The sequence below is a fragment of the Gossypium hirsutum genome, chromosome A05, assembly GCF_007990345.1.
Source record: "Gossypium hirsutum isolate 1008001.06 chromosome A05, Gossypium_hirsutum_v2.1, whole genome shotgun sequence".
Taxonomy (NCBI): domain Eukaryota; kingdom Viridiplantae; phylum Streptophyta; class Magnoliopsida; order Malvales; family Malvaceae; genus Gossypium; species Gossypium hirsutum.
Genome location: NC_053428.1, coordinates 95,291,927 through 95,307,715, shown reverse-complemented (window position 1 = coordinate 95,307,715; position 15,789 = coordinate 95,291,927). Strand labels below are relative to the sequence as shown.

Genomic DNA, 15,789 nt, shown 5'->3' with positions numbered 1-15,789 from the left:
GAGCTTAGTAAAAACATAATAAATCTTTTAATTTGTCATCAATTGAATGCAACTTTTGTTTTACTCAATTGAAATTACCGAAGTATAAATAGGACACGTATGTGCAATCAGGGATACTGAAGTACAAACCGGGGCACGTATGTGCAATCAAGGGTATCGAAGTACAAACAAGGGCACATATGTGTAATCAAGGGTATTGAAGTACAAATAGGGGCACGTATGTGCAATAAGGTATAATTAACATAAGTATTTTATTACATGGTTATAAGATGAAAATATATATATAGAAATTCAATTATACATCTAAATACTATGAACTTACCTTGATCACAAAAACGATGAAATAGGATCGATTAGTCCGACATTTTATCTTTCCCTCGATCTAAGTCTGTACGAGGCTTAACTTGATCTAAATAATAAAATTCAATCCATTCAATGTTCATTCTATTCAAAATAGTCCAAAATACAAAAATTTTCAAAATTACACTTTTACCCTTAATATTTTATTTTTTTTACAATTTAGTCCTTAAGCTCGTAAATTGAAATTCATGCAATTTCATCCCTACCCAAGCTAGTTGAATTCCATATATATCCATATCAATTCATACAATTGATTATTTCACAATTTTCACCATGTTTTACACATTTTTCAATTAAATCCCTATTTGACATTTTCAACAAAATTCATTTTACAAAAGTTCTTTATCTATCAACAAAGATTCATTTTCTTCCATCAAACATCAAAAATCACATGAATATATTCATGGAAAAACCCTAACCTATTAACATTTTTGTAAATTAGTCCCTGGACTAGCTAGATTAAGCTACAACTACTTCAAAAACATAAAAATCATTAAAAACGAGACAAAATCACACTTGTATGCAAGGATTTTATGCAGCCGAATGGAAGAAACCTAATTAAGATTTTCTATTTTCAATTTTCGGTGAAGAAAATCTTTGAAGAAGATGAGAAACTTTTGTTTTAATTAAATTAAACTTAATTTACCTATTTACATTTTTAACCTTTAAAAATATGCTTAATTACAGCAAAACCAACTCATGGATGTTCTCAATCTATAATGATGTTCTATTTACCATTTAAGTATTCCTACTTTAAGGTTCTATAGCTATTTAATACATTTAGCTACTAGAACTCTACTTTTGCACCTTTTACGATTTAGTCCATTTTATTAATTAAACATGCAAACGATAAAATTTCTTAACAAATTTTTATACAACCTTGTTAATATTCCATAGAATTTAAAATAATAATAAAATAAATATTTTCACATTGGATTTGTGGTCCCAAAACTATTGTTCTGATTTTACTGAAAACAGATTGTTACAGATTTAGTGCTCTTAGTATAGTAATTTTACCTTTATGTACTTGTATTTTTCTGAATAAATTGGTTTAAATAGAAATCCATTAGTTTTATTAATATCTTCATATATTGTCCTCAACGATTTTTGCATGCAAAGCAAAAATAAAAGCAAATACTTTACTAATTATCTAACGTTTAACTAATATTAAGTGGTATTACATGGTTAGATCATAATACAAAAATATGACTTATATTATTAGATAATCTACACATGTCCTTAGTCTATTCGAGATTGAGAAATCGATTGAAAGACTAATATGTTGTCTATCGAATCAAATTGGGGAGATACATTGTCTTGGGTATCAGAGCGAATAACTCCTAAAAGATAGACACATGGACGTGATTGATTAAACTGACAGTACATTAGATATGATCCAAGTAGAATAAATCTTAGATCTATTTATAGATTTATTCACATGTGATTTTCATAGTGTGACATACATTAATCTTGAGTTAATGATGAACTGTGTATGTGTAACTCATATACTTTATTGTAAATAAAAACCTGAGTTCAAATAGATAAGGATCTAAAAGTTGATATGTTGGGTTTACGACTGCTACAATATGCAACATCATTCCATAGCAGTGGAATTCATAGCCCATTTAAAGGGTAAATGATCTCCTCTTATCGACATTACATGATAGATGAAAAGTAAACATGGTCATGAGTCATTTATCTTTGTGACAAATTATTTAAAAACTATTTGATAGTAATTGATTTTTCATGAAGGAAGATGTAATGGTTACCATAAGATAAAGATGATCATATTTAGAGAATGGGTTTATCTTAAAGAGTTTAAGGATATCCTATGAGGGTAACACACTTATGATAATGTCATTGGACAAGCACTTTATAAGTAGCTTTCATAATGGTATATAATAAGGGAGGGCTTAGTCACAATCCTTTATGAAATGACATTGTGACTAAATAATGTTGTAATTAATAAACAAAAATCAGTACTTAATTACAAATTATTTGAGCCCTAATTATATATGTCCAAACAGTCTCTTCGCTAGCTCGAAATAATCAGGAATGAATTGCATGTAGAGCCAATATTAATGAGAAATGAATGAAAATGATGAAGTAAGAGAAATAGATCGCATGTATCACTATCCGCAATGATTGCATTTTCTCGCAAAGTACAAAAGATGACTTCAGAATTAATTTAAGTTCTTTGAATTATTATTAATTAAATAATTAGAGTTCGAAGATTGAATTAAATTAATTAGTCATTATAGATTTGTTGAATAAGAAAATTAAATGTATTTTCTCATAGATTCTATTACGTTAAAGTTGCTATGACTTTAATGGAATAAAATTGATTGAGAAAATTATTTACTTGAAAAATTAATTTGTTAAATTAATTGATTAAATAAATAATATTTTGGAAGATAGAAAGTAAAATATTAGATTGATTAGAAAATAAAATATTAGATTGAATAAATTATAAGTGTTGGATAAAAATCTAAGAAACACATATAATCAAACTCAATACATGACAGACCTAATAAGGCCATAATATAAAGAAGAGGGGGCGACAACCCTTATATTGTTTCCCTATAAATAGGAACTTTGTGTTAAGCAAATTATCACATCACTTTTCATAAGTCGTTATTTTTTAGAAAATAGTGGTAATTTATTTTAAAAAATAATTTCTATTTTTTGGGAAAAACGTGTAGTTTTCGGTTGTAGTGAGGAATTATTTTCCTACTAAGAGTAAACAAAATGTTTTCATTTTGTGACTTGGCTTGTGTTGTTTGAGTCCACACTCGAGGCAATTTGTGGTTTGATGATAGTGAAAAGGTCGTTCGATGGCAAGTCGGGATCAACTTTAGTTCACCTCGTACAAAGCACAAATATAATTTTGGTTAAAATTGATTGCTATAAATAACACAAAGGCTCGATTTTAAAAAAAAATTAAAACTTCCACTATACTTAAAATAACCATTTTCTAAATCGATTTTTTCCAACATTTTTCTCTTTTATTTCAATTTTATACTGATTTTCTAATTAAAAATACACTTAAAACCCTTAATATCTCCCCTTTGGCAAGATTAATTTTTTCTACTTACTGACTTCTTTTTGGTGTCCCAATTAGTATGATTTATGTATTGAATGGATGAACTTGCTTTGGATTTTGGCATCATTGTTGACAAAATTTCTATGAATAATTTGATTTCTAGTTTTTTATGCACATGTTGTCCCAATTAGTATGATTTATGTACATCATCCATGATATATCATACCGTACATTTTAGCAATAACTTTCCTTATATGAAATGAAACATAGCTCTTTGTTGCTAATAACGTATTCTTTTAATTTCCCCGTAAACCACGACCAAGACTTTTCATTATCCAAATCAATCGCTCCAACAACGAGGGGATAAATGTGACCATTATCATTCTACATAATTGTGCAAAGCAATACAACTTTATACTTTCAAGTTAAGAATGTCCCATAAACACAAATCACCTTTTTCAAAAACTAAAATGCAATGAAGCAGCATAAGAAATACTTGAACCAATCTTCTTCCAGTATTTCTTCTTTTATGAACATTAAAATATCCTGGTAAGATAACATGCCTGAGTTCAAGACTACCTTTCGCCTTTTTCTATTATTGCTTGTCTTGCTTTCCATGCCCTTCAATAACTAACATCGTAACCAAACTCTTGATAGATGAATGCTTAGATCTCTTTCGATGAAGAGCCTTTACCACAATTGAACCTTGACATGCATAATCCAATAATTACATCACACAAATGCTTGAATATTGCCCTTCAATGCACTTTTAAGTCTGCAACTATGTCCACCAGCATAAGTTCTAATTTCAAAATGGTTTGATGTTCCCATCTTCTTTAATCAAACCCGCCAAGTGCACCCTTTAACCATACATGATAGTACTACCAACAATGGGGTTGACTTGTTTGTTTTGTATTGAAATTTACCCTTTATTGCAACATTTTTAGGTTCTTTACCACTTCCTCCAGGCTATCAAAGATTTGTTCCACGCATAGAATCATCATTAAATTTAAGCGCTTCATCATCATTAGCTTCATTCTCGCTCTCATTGGTCACACCGTCATTCAAATTATCCAATGCCATCAGGTGCAAATGAAGTTTGTCCAATCCCAAAACACTAACTTCTGTACCTTCCTCACATTTTACGTGTTCTTCATCATGGGCTTTTTTGCCAAGATATGCACCAGCGAAATCGTCCTTAATAGATATCTTAACTTCAATATGTGTTTCATTATCCCTTGCAATTTCACTTTCCAAATCATCTCCATGCAGATCCATTATTACCTCAAGGTTGTTATGTTGAAAGCCAATGTAACTTCTAGATAAAATTCAAACTTATCCTTTAAGAGATATTTTCTTAGGAAGATTTTAGAATATAAAATAAAGAAATAGGATATTATCTGGAAGGCTAGGTGTTCTAAATGAACATTCTAGTTATTAAGTATTTGTAAAATCAATGGCAAGGATGTTGACATGTGTCAACAATTCAATGATCACTAAACCCTGTAAATAGGGGGCGAGAGTTTTTATTCTTGTGATGATGTAAGAGAGAGCTATAAGTAAGAGAGTGTGAGAGGTAGAGGTAGAAAAGAGAATAGTAGTGAGGTAAGTGTGTGTCATATTGTAATCGTATTGTGTATTAATCAAAATGTTCTTTTTTTTAGTAATTGTAAGTCTCGGTTAAGCTTTAAGTTTCTAAGCACTTGGTGCACTTGGGTTGACTTTAATATATGGTCGGCTTTGCTGCTTGAGTATTATAGTACACTAAGAAGTTAGAAAATAAAAGTTTAACTGACTTCAAAGAGTTGATGTAACACTAGTTCTAGGTCATTGGTCCTCTGTAATAGTTGTGTTAGGCTTGTTGAGTTCCTAACATGTCACTTGTAATGTAAGTCAATGAATCAACAATGTTAGCCCTTTCTGCCATGAGACTACTAACCACCAAAGATACCTTTATTGTAAGTCCTAGGTTAAATCATAACCATCTTTCAATGGAAAATACAATGTTTTATCCCATTATCTATCAATTACCTTTAGCTTCTACTTTAGCTTCACTATCATTCATCGAGCCTTCATACTTATTCCTTCTGTAATAACAACCACCCTCAATATTAACTCGGGAGAAAAATTATCTTTTATTATGCCAATCACCCGCCTAATGAAAAAATGAAAAAAATATTACAAAAATGTTTAAATTGCTTATTTCATAAATAGATGAGATATTTTCTTAAAAAAATGTGAAATTATATCATAATACATAGATGATCTATAATTGAATCAAAGGCAAGTATAAACCATATCATCAACATTTTAAAACTGTGGGTATTTGTAAAAATTAAGTTTACCACCTTAAAAAGCTAATTTTTTTTTCAAAACCCAAATAGGAACATAACTCTATCATTAAAAGAATCAATACTGCAAAATATAAACGAAGAGGGAAAGAGTAAAACCTATTTGAAACCATGGGTTCTACTAGAAAAAGTTGAGCAAAGATAAAGGGAAGCATTTGAGAATTGATGGGTGTAACAACCCTTTTTCAGCGATGTCGAAAACAGTGGTTTTGGGACTACGATTTCAATGAGCGAGTTAGTATTTTATTATTTATTTAATATTTACTATTATCTATTAAATTCATATTAAAATTTGGTTAAGAAATTTTAAGGTTTAAATAGTTAATTAAGTAAAAATGACTAAATTGTAAAAGATGTAAAAGATGTAAAAGTTCATATTTATTAGTTAAATGGGCTAAATAGATATGAAAAGGAAAAGTAATGGACTTAATGGGTAAAATACCATATCATTAGTTAGTGGATGATTATGGATTAGTTTTAGTGTAATTTTGATGATTTTTAAAGGTTAAACTTGTAATTAGGTAAATTTGTAAATTAAAACAAAAGATGATAAAAGAATTATCATCATCTTTTTCCTTTTCTTTGGTTGAAAACTAAAACCTCCATAGCTAAAGAAGTGAAGCTTTTGGCCAAGCAATTTTGGTGTGTATGTGAGTGATTTTGATTCCATTTTTAATTATTTTTATGTTTTTATTATCGTTTTAGCTTAATCTAGATAACCCGAGGGTCAATTCGTAAAATTTCTAAAATGTTAGGGACTTTCCATGAATGAATTGGAAGTGTTTGTGAATTTAGTTGATAAATTATTAAGGTTTGTAGTTAAATATAAATATTTTGTTAAGTGATTTTTTGATGATTTTAATGTTTATGGATCTATTTGAAAAAATAGTAAAATTAAATGAAAATAGGGTGAAATGGAAAAATATGTGGTTATAATAGACTTCTAAGAAAATCGGCTAGCACGGTTTTTCTTTAAAAATGGTAAATATGCAAGTTTCGGGTTTAGAGACTAAATTGTATAAAAGTTAAAATTTTAGGGTAATTTAGTAAAATAATGATGGAAGGGCTTAATTGTATAAAAGTACTTATTTCAGTGATGGAATAGTTTAGATCAAGAAACGCAACAACTGGATTTGAATCAAGGAAAAACAAAAGTATTAGACTAGTTGCCGACTCTATTTTTGCAACCATTTTAGTCGAGGTAAGTTTGTATAAGGATTAAACTTATTAATTGAAGTTTTGAATGTTGTATTTCTAAATATTATACTATGTATAGTTTAGATTGATAGTTGTACAATGTTTTTGGTATAATGGATTAAATTGGGATACTTATTAAATTGGATGTTGTAATTGAAAAATGTGTATTTCATGAAGCATGTATGAAATAGTACAATGCAATGTAAATAAGAGACTTGGATATGTAAAATGGTCCCGTTTAAACCTTGTGAATATTTAGGATGCAAATGACATGTCATTAGGGGTTATACGGTTTCATGTGCAGGTCTTTGATGTCTTACCGATGGTTGAGGTCCTGCATTTGTTGCGAATTCTCCATAGCTCGTGTGAGTAGCATTGTGTAGCTTAACATCCCGACCCACAACTGGTGTGAGCAGGTCCATTTCACAGCTCGTATAAGCATATACAGTTACATGATACAGTTACAACTCGTGTGAGCATTTCTCGAGTATCCGATGATATTCCATTTGGTTTAAGGGTAATTAAGGTTTAATTCAAGTATGTATGTATATGAAAAGGTATATGTTATTATAAGATGAAATGGAAAATGTTGATATATATATTCGAAATGAAAATGGTATTATTTGAATACTTGATGAATGATATATATATTGAATGCTTATTGAGTTATATTCCATGAAATGGGTTGGATTTATATGCTTATCTATACACCTACTAACCTTGTGAAGTGGTGTATTTAGGAAAGGAAGTTTTGCTCATGATATAATGAAATTATGCTTGGTTTAACCATATTATGTTCGGTAAGTTTAATTTTCATTTATACGAGCTTAGTAAGCACTAGTTGCTTATGTAGTTGTTTTCTTTGTTTTGTAGATCATCGAAAAGTTCGATCGGTTAGAATCTCGTCAGAGCACAATCACACTATTCATCCATCATTTTGGTAGTTCTTGATTACTTTGGCAAATGGTTATAAATGGCATGTAATAGGACTTGAATGTTATCTTGACAACTTGGTTTGTTTTGAGTTTGTGTCAAACTTATCTGTGTCTTAATGTCCTTGATATGTTTTTTGAAATGGTTATTTGGTATGTTTGATTTATGCTTAATGAGTGAACTTGAAATGTTGAATTGGATCAATTTGATGTGTGAATTGTGGTGCTTATTGATGGCATATTGGTTAGACATAGGATGGATGATTTTTGGCATGATTTTGGTGTTCTTGAATGTGTTTTAATCATGTGAAAGTATCTTGAAATGTTTTGGCTTGGTGTGTAAGAAATGGTGTTTGAAATGGCTTGCATTAGGGGTTATTTAGGGAGCACACGAACTAAGACATAGGCTGTCACACGACCGTGTGCCCTTTAAATTTTAAGTGCAAGATAAACCATGCGGTCATAGAGAGTTACACGGCCTGGAGACACGGCCATGTGACCCAACTTTGAATGCACACACAATCTGGCACATAGCTTGCGATACAACCGTGTGAACCTATTTCAAATCCATAATGACTAATTAATTTAATTCAATATTCAAACTTTAATTATTTAATTAATAATAATTCAAAGAACTTAAATTAATTCTGAAGTAATCTTTTGAACTTAGCGAGAAAATACATTCAACACGAATAGTGATACATGTGATTTATTTATCTTATTTCATCATTTTCATTCATTTCTTATTAATATTGGCTCTATATGCAATTCATTCTTGATTATTTCGAGCTAGCGAAGAGATTGTTTGGACATATATAATTAAGGCTCAAATAAATTGTAATTAAGTTCTAGCTTTTTGTCTATTAATTACAACATTATTTAGTTATGAAGTCATTTCACTAAAGGATCGTGACTGAGTGCTCCTTTATTATATACCATTATGAAAGCTACTTATAAAGTGTCTATCCAATGACCTTATCATAAGTGTGTTACCCTCATAAACTCTTTGAGATAAATTCATTCTCTAAATATGATCATCTTTATCTCATGGTAACCATTATATCTTCCTTCATGAAAAGTCAATTACTATCAAATAGTAATTAAATAATTTGTCACAAAGACAAATGACTCATAACCATCTTTACTTTTCATCCATCATGTAATGTTGATGAAAGGAGATCATTTACCCTTTAAATGGGCTATGAATTGCACTGCTATGTAATGATGTTGCATACTGCAGCAGTCGTATACCCAACGTACAAACTTTCAGTTCCTTATCTATTTGAACTCAGGTTTTCATTTACATTAAAGTATATGAGTTACACATATACAGTTCATCATCAACTCAGGATTAAGGTATGTCACACTATGAACATTACATGTGAATAAATCCATAAATAGATCTAAGATCTATTCTACTTGGGTCCTATCTAATGTACTGTCAGTTTAATCAGTCACATCTATGTGTCTATCTTTTAGGATTCATTCGCTCCAATACCCAAGATAATGTATCTCCCCAATTTGATTCGATAGACGATATATTAGTCTTTCAATCGATTTCTCAATCTCGAATAGACCAAGGACATGTTTAGATTATCTAATAATATAAGTCATCTTTTTTGTATTATTATCTAGCCATGTAATACCACTTAATATTAGTTAAACGTTAGATAATCAATATTTTATTTTGCGTGCAAAAATCGTTGAGGATAATATATGAAGATATTAATAAAACTAATAGATTTCTATTTAAACCAATTTATTCGAAAAATACAAGTACATAAAAGTAAAATTACTATACTAAGAGCACTAAATCCCAATAAAAAAACTTAAAAAGAAATTAGAAAAAGTTTTCTAATGAAGGAAATGAGAAAATGGAATAAGAAAGAGGGAGAAACTAGGCAGTTGGTGGGAGAAATTAGAAGAAACACGATTATTCAAATGGGATGAGGTGATAGATGGATTTTTTTAAGTGTTTCTAATATTATAATTTGCAACTTCATCCCTTAATTTTTTGCGTCTAGGAAATTAAAATAAATTTTAAATGCAAAAGAAAAGAAAAGGTTATTTACCTATATTTAAATTGCAAAAGGCATTTTTAACCAATTTCCTCAATATTAGGAAGAATAGTTCCACGTGTATAGTACGTGTTATCATTATCTATTATTCGAAATTCAAAAGGGGAAAGAAGAAATTATTTTCAGAAATCTCTTTGCTTCTTGTTGTAATAGTAATACTACTAGTATTAGGATAATATAGATAACCGGTTAATCCTCCTATTAACCAAAAAGTGGTTAAAAAAAGTGTAGTGGAGATTTGGTTTGAATTTGAATATTAAGGTAATCATTATTATGAGAGTTTTACCTTAATACAATTTTGGCTAAAAAATGATTAGTTTAAAAACGTAAAATGGACAAGGATAACTATGGTTATATAAAAAAATAAAAAAATAAAATTAATCCTTCACTTAATCGATTAAGGCTTAACTCAGTTGGCACCATTGTTATTGTAATAATCGGGAGGAGGGTTCGAGTGCACTTAAGTATGTTTTTCTTCTATTTTAAGGGTTAGGAAAAAGTTACGAGTAGAAGCATGTATTGTATAAAAAAAAAAACTCTCCACCATTATGCCATATGGCATGTGGTGATTGGGTAGACATAAATCAAGTGAGAATAATGAGAAGAGGTGAGCTTAAATTAAAATTAGGAGATAATGTCACATTTGATACGTGTACTTGGACTAAATATTTAATGTGTACCTTTAATTTTAAGATATTATAATATCGGGAGGTATCCATTTACATCGATGTAAAAATTAAAGATGAACCAATAATGGAGTTGATTATATTGAAATTTACCCTTCATTGCAATCATTTTTAGGTTTTCACCAATTCCTCCATGCCATTAAAGATTTGTAGTACGTGCAAACTATCTATGATTGAATCTAAAGCAAGTGTAAACCATATCATCAACAAGATGGAGTTATTAGAAATAACTAAGTTGGTTAAAGAAAATGGTGGTGGGAAGGAAGATATTGCTAACCAAAGGAAGTACCATTATTCAGAGAAAAACAAAAGTGAAAATGAGATAAATTAAAAGAAAAGGCAATGGCACCACCTTTAAAGAAATCAGTAAATCTCTTGGTTCCCATAATATAAAAATAAAATATTGTGAATCCCAAAAAGATGGATTCCCAAAATCAAAACCAAAAACCAAAAACCAATGACGGATAATTTAAAAGTTTTTGATGTAACTAATTAAATTAGCTTATTCACTTTTTATCGATATATTGCACCCACAAATGACCCTTACAAGTCAGAATGGATGGTCAATCTTGCAATCAAATTAAAAAAAATTAATAAATATAAGTTGGAGGACTAATTCAAAACTTGTTTAATCCAAACTATTAGATTAGCTTATTCAAATTATAATTTATTTGTTGATAAGACAAGAAAACCTTTCCCTTTTTTTTTCCTTCATCTTTATGATTGATTGATAGGGTAACAAAAAAAGAAAAAGAAAAGGGAATTTGGATTTAGGTTTCGGAAACAAAAAAGTTTTAGTTTTATGTCTTTGAGCTCCCTTTTTCTCGTCATTCAATTTCATATTCTTTATGGGACATATAACAAAATTATTTTTGTTCAACATGGATATCTCCTCTTCTAATTCTAACCATTCCACAGCATCGATGTCTCCTTCTTTCAGCTCCAGGGTATGATATTATAATAGTACAAGCAAATTGATAAAATTTTTAACAAAAATTATTATTTTTTGATTTAACCAATAAAAATTAATTGGTTTACTTTTTGATTTAACCAATAGAAATTAATTCATTAATTATTTAAATAAAAAATGCCAATTTTCCGACAAATGAATTTCACCATATCATATAACAGAATAAAAAAAGGAACGCGCGCCAGATAGGGGTCGAACCTATGACCTTCTGCTTAGGAAACAGACGCTCTATCCACTGAGCTACAGGCGCTCTATTGACAATCGTGGTTATTAAAACTCTTTTGCCAATTTTTTTTTTATGTTTTCATAACTCGAATAAGATATTTTTAACTTTTAAGAAAAGAAAAGGTTTTATTTTATTTTTTTACTTTATAACAAAAGTTGTCAGTTTATGTTCATTTTGATATGATGGCGTCATGGACTAATTCTTCTATTCTTTTAAAATTCTACAAAATGACAAAATTGGTGATGGCTATATAGCATATCTATTCTTTTTAAACACCATACACAAATTATATAGAATATAATATGTTTATTGATGATATACATAAATGGGTAAATTTGATATCTATATATAATGTTTTTAAAAAATAATTAAAAATTTAAGTTAATTTTTTAAATATATAAAGAAATATATCGATTTTGAAGAAAAAATAAAAATATACATACTACTAAAAGCACTTTCTTGCTAACTCTAATTATTCTCTAAAAATGACATCTACCTCAAATTTACCCATACATAAATCACTAAATTACTCCTTTTATTTATTTCCTTTTTTATCTTTTATTTTTTTGGCCTTTCTCCTTTTCAAGATAATCATTACAACTTTTGGCTAACCAAGCGTTCCACTACACCAAACCTTAGAACCCAAAAGTAAATAAATAAATGAAATAAGAAGCAAAAAGTAAATGACCAATTTACCACAATCAACTCCCTTACATGAGAAGAGGAAAAATCTTCACTTTTAGCACTTTGGGTTCAATTTTTCCTTTTAAGAGAAAAAAAAAACTTTTTGAATTCAATTCAATCCAATCCTTACAAGCCACAGTTTTTAAGCTTCCTTTTCTCTCTCCAACTCTTGTCTCCTCAACGATCAGAATACCATATACCCCCATTTGTTTTTCCTTGCTGCCTTCTTCATTTTCTCTTCTACATTTTCCCTTTGATCATTTTCTTTTCTTTTTCCAGCAATCCTAACAAAGAAAGCCCATTCCCCCCCCCCTACTATATCAGTTTTAGTATCCAAATAATAATCTTTTCGTCTTTTTTACTCAATTGGGTCTTTATTTTGTCCAACCATCTTTCATTATTTTGCCATTTATTAGCCTTTTTTTCCCCTCTACTTTATTGCTTTGTTTTTAGTATAAATTCTAAGCTCTAAGCATGGCTTGTTTACAAATCTCTATGGGTTTTAGCTTGTTTTCAAGTTATACATAAATAAAGAATACAAAAACAATTGTTCTTTTTTAAGATTCTCTTGATTCTATAAAAGATTGTCTTTTTTTGATTCTTCAGTTTGTGCTGTTGAAAAGAAAAAAAAAAAGATTGATTCTTGATTCCCATGAAAATGATTCTCATTTCGATGCTCTCTTAAGCACTAAAAAAATCTTGCTTTTTAGTTTTTTCATTTTTATTTCATGTTAAAAATTGCTGTCTTTTTTTATGTTGAGGTTTTTATTTTTTGTTTTTTGTCTATGGAAACTTTCTTTGCAACTTCTTTCATGTCGAATTCAGATTGGTTTGATCAAGAAGATATAAGCAGAAACCCATATTGGACTAGAGAAGAAAACAAAAGATTTGAGAGTGCTTTAGCAATATATGGTGAAGACGTTCCTGATAGATGGATGAAAGTAGCAGCAATGATTCCAGGAAAAACCGTTTCAGATGTGATTAAACAGTACAGAGAACTGGAAGAAGATGTTTTCGATATTGAATCTGGAAGAATCCCAATTCCGGGTTATCTCACTTCATCTTTCACATTTGAAATGGTTGATAATCATGATTTTGAACCTTACAGGAAAAGGTCTAATGCTAAAGGGCCTGATCATGAGAGGAAGAAAGGGGTTCCATGGACTGAGGAAGAACACAGGTAAAATTTTCCCTCTGTTTCTTCTTGTTCCATGATAATTTTCTCTGTGTGTTTGTTCAGTGCAGAAATCTTTCACCAGTACACTGCATTGGCAATCTTGACATAAATTCATATATATATATGTATGTATGTATAGGCGGTTTTTGATGGGACTAATGAAGTATGGTAAAGGGGACTGGAGAAATATATCGAGGAATTTTGTGATTTCGAAGACTCCAACACAGGTTGCTAGCCATGCTCAAAAATACTTTCAGAGGCAGCTTTCAGGAGTGAAAGATAAGAAGAGACCAAGCATTCATGATATTACTACACTCAGTATCACCACCCCCAACACTGGTTTTTCAGACAATCAATCCGGTCATGTTCTTGCATTGCACCAAAAACTGTCCTCCACCCTTCAAAAAGTAGACCATAACAATGATGCTTCAGCTATGGCTTTGAATTCAAGTCAAGAGGACTGGTTTACATCATCCCAGCAGTATCTCACTGCTTCTAATGGCCTCAGATTTGATGGCCAAAATCTTTATGGCAATGGCTTTCATGGAGCTCAGCCTCCCCAAAGCTCTGTGTTTTAAAGTCTTTTAACTTAGGATATTAAATGTATGAATATGTAAGACAGTTGTTTTCTATTGTATTCCATGTTTCAATTTCAATTCTAATAATGATAAGAAGTGGTTTTTTAAACACGAATATCGATAGAGGAATCCTTCGAATACATAAAATAAACTTGGAAAATACTAATATCCGATATTCACTATCAAAAGCTTAGAACATGGGTGCCATGTCGGAGGGTGATGTGGCCAAATTGGGTGATTCAATAGGCACTGCCCCTTGGGAAAATCCTTAGAATCTGATTGCTTAGTTTGTCTTTAGAGGATCCATTGCGGCCATTGTTTCAGCTTAATGGATACAATATGGGCAAGTTGACCAAAACTTGATTGCCATCATTATTTAGTCGAAGCTGAGTACGCATTCCACTTAGGCTTCAACCAGTCATAGAATATGGTTTACATTTTTATTTCTATTCAGTTCTGCTTTCTGCCATCCCAGATTTTCAATGGTGCCAACACTGATTCATTAACATAAATATGTCTTTTAATTTGTGGTTCATTTGAGACCCAAATTAAAGAATATAATTGCCATGTTAAAAAAGAAGAGAAAATCTAGCTTTAAAAATTAGGCAGAATAGAACCACACTCACACTATAGATTTCTCTCTTTTTCCCCTTCCACGTGAATCCTTCTGAGATTCTTCCTGCCGTATTCTAGAAATGAAGCATTATGATTGTGTATGTAACGAAGAAATTCGGACAAATGGAGGAGCGACGCATGTCTAATCTATCTCCTTAAACCAGCAAATAGGCATTCCAAAAATGAAAAAAAAAAGGAAAAAGAAAAGGAAGGTCACTGTATTTGTTTTGTTTTACGATTTGCCAATGTGGGATCTACCCCCCACTATTGTTGCTGCTGCAACTACGATGAAATTGGCCACTAGTGCCCTTACCCATCTCACTTTTACTTGTATTATCTATCATTTTCTGAGCCACAAAATTCCAAGCGTTTTAAAAGCTACAAAGCACACATGATTGAAATATAAAATACCCATGTTCGACATATTTTCGGACATGATAAAAATGGGATAAATTTTAAAAAGAAAAACTAAAAGATATCCATCATGAAAACATACTCAACTTTGTATTATATAAAAATGATAGAGGAGCAGCCTTTGCTTTGCAAGTTGGAGATGAAAGCAGTGTGTTCCCACTGTATTCTAAAAATGATCAAAAACCCTTTAGAGAAGGTTACACCATTTACTTTCTTTGGCCATCTTTCTTTCCTTTAATTTGCACAAAGAAAGTATGTAAATCTACTTTTAGAGATAACATGATCCACATTCATTAACCCCTTTAAAGAAATCCCCCCATCACTACAGCACGAGATATATATATATATATACACATATGTATATGCACATGTATATTACATAATGACCTACTTAATTTAATATGCTCATAGGTTCTGGAGTACTTTTTGTCGTCAGATTTTACGTAAGATGCTAAAGTTGTGTTGATATTATCAACAG

General features: G+C 30.3%; 1 protein-coding gene and 1 non-coding gene across 2 annotated transcripts; one reads left to right on the top strand and one right to left on the bottom strand.

The window, feature by feature from the left end:
* Positions 1 to 11,794: 11,794 nt before the first annotated feature.
* TRNAR-CCU (transfer RNA arginine (anticodon CCU)) lies at positions 11,795 to 11,867 on the bottom strand. The gene has a single exon. It is a non-coding gene; the product is annotated as a tRNA-Arg (tRNA).
* Positions 11,868 to 12,589: 722 nt separating this feature from the next.
* Positions 12,590 to 14,391, top strand: LOC107957113 (transcription factor DIVARICATA). The gene is made up of 2 exons (XM_016892553.2): positions 12,590 to 13,707; positions 13,844 to 14,391. Exons 1-2 carry the CDS (start codon positions 13,256 to 13,258, stop codon positions 14,280 to 14,282), a joined length of 891 nt encoding a protein of 296 aa, XP_016748042.2. The 5' UTR covers positions 12,590 to 13,255; the 3' UTR covers positions 14,283 to 14,391.
* The last annotated feature ends 1,398 nt before the right edge of the window (positions 14,392 to 15,789 follow it).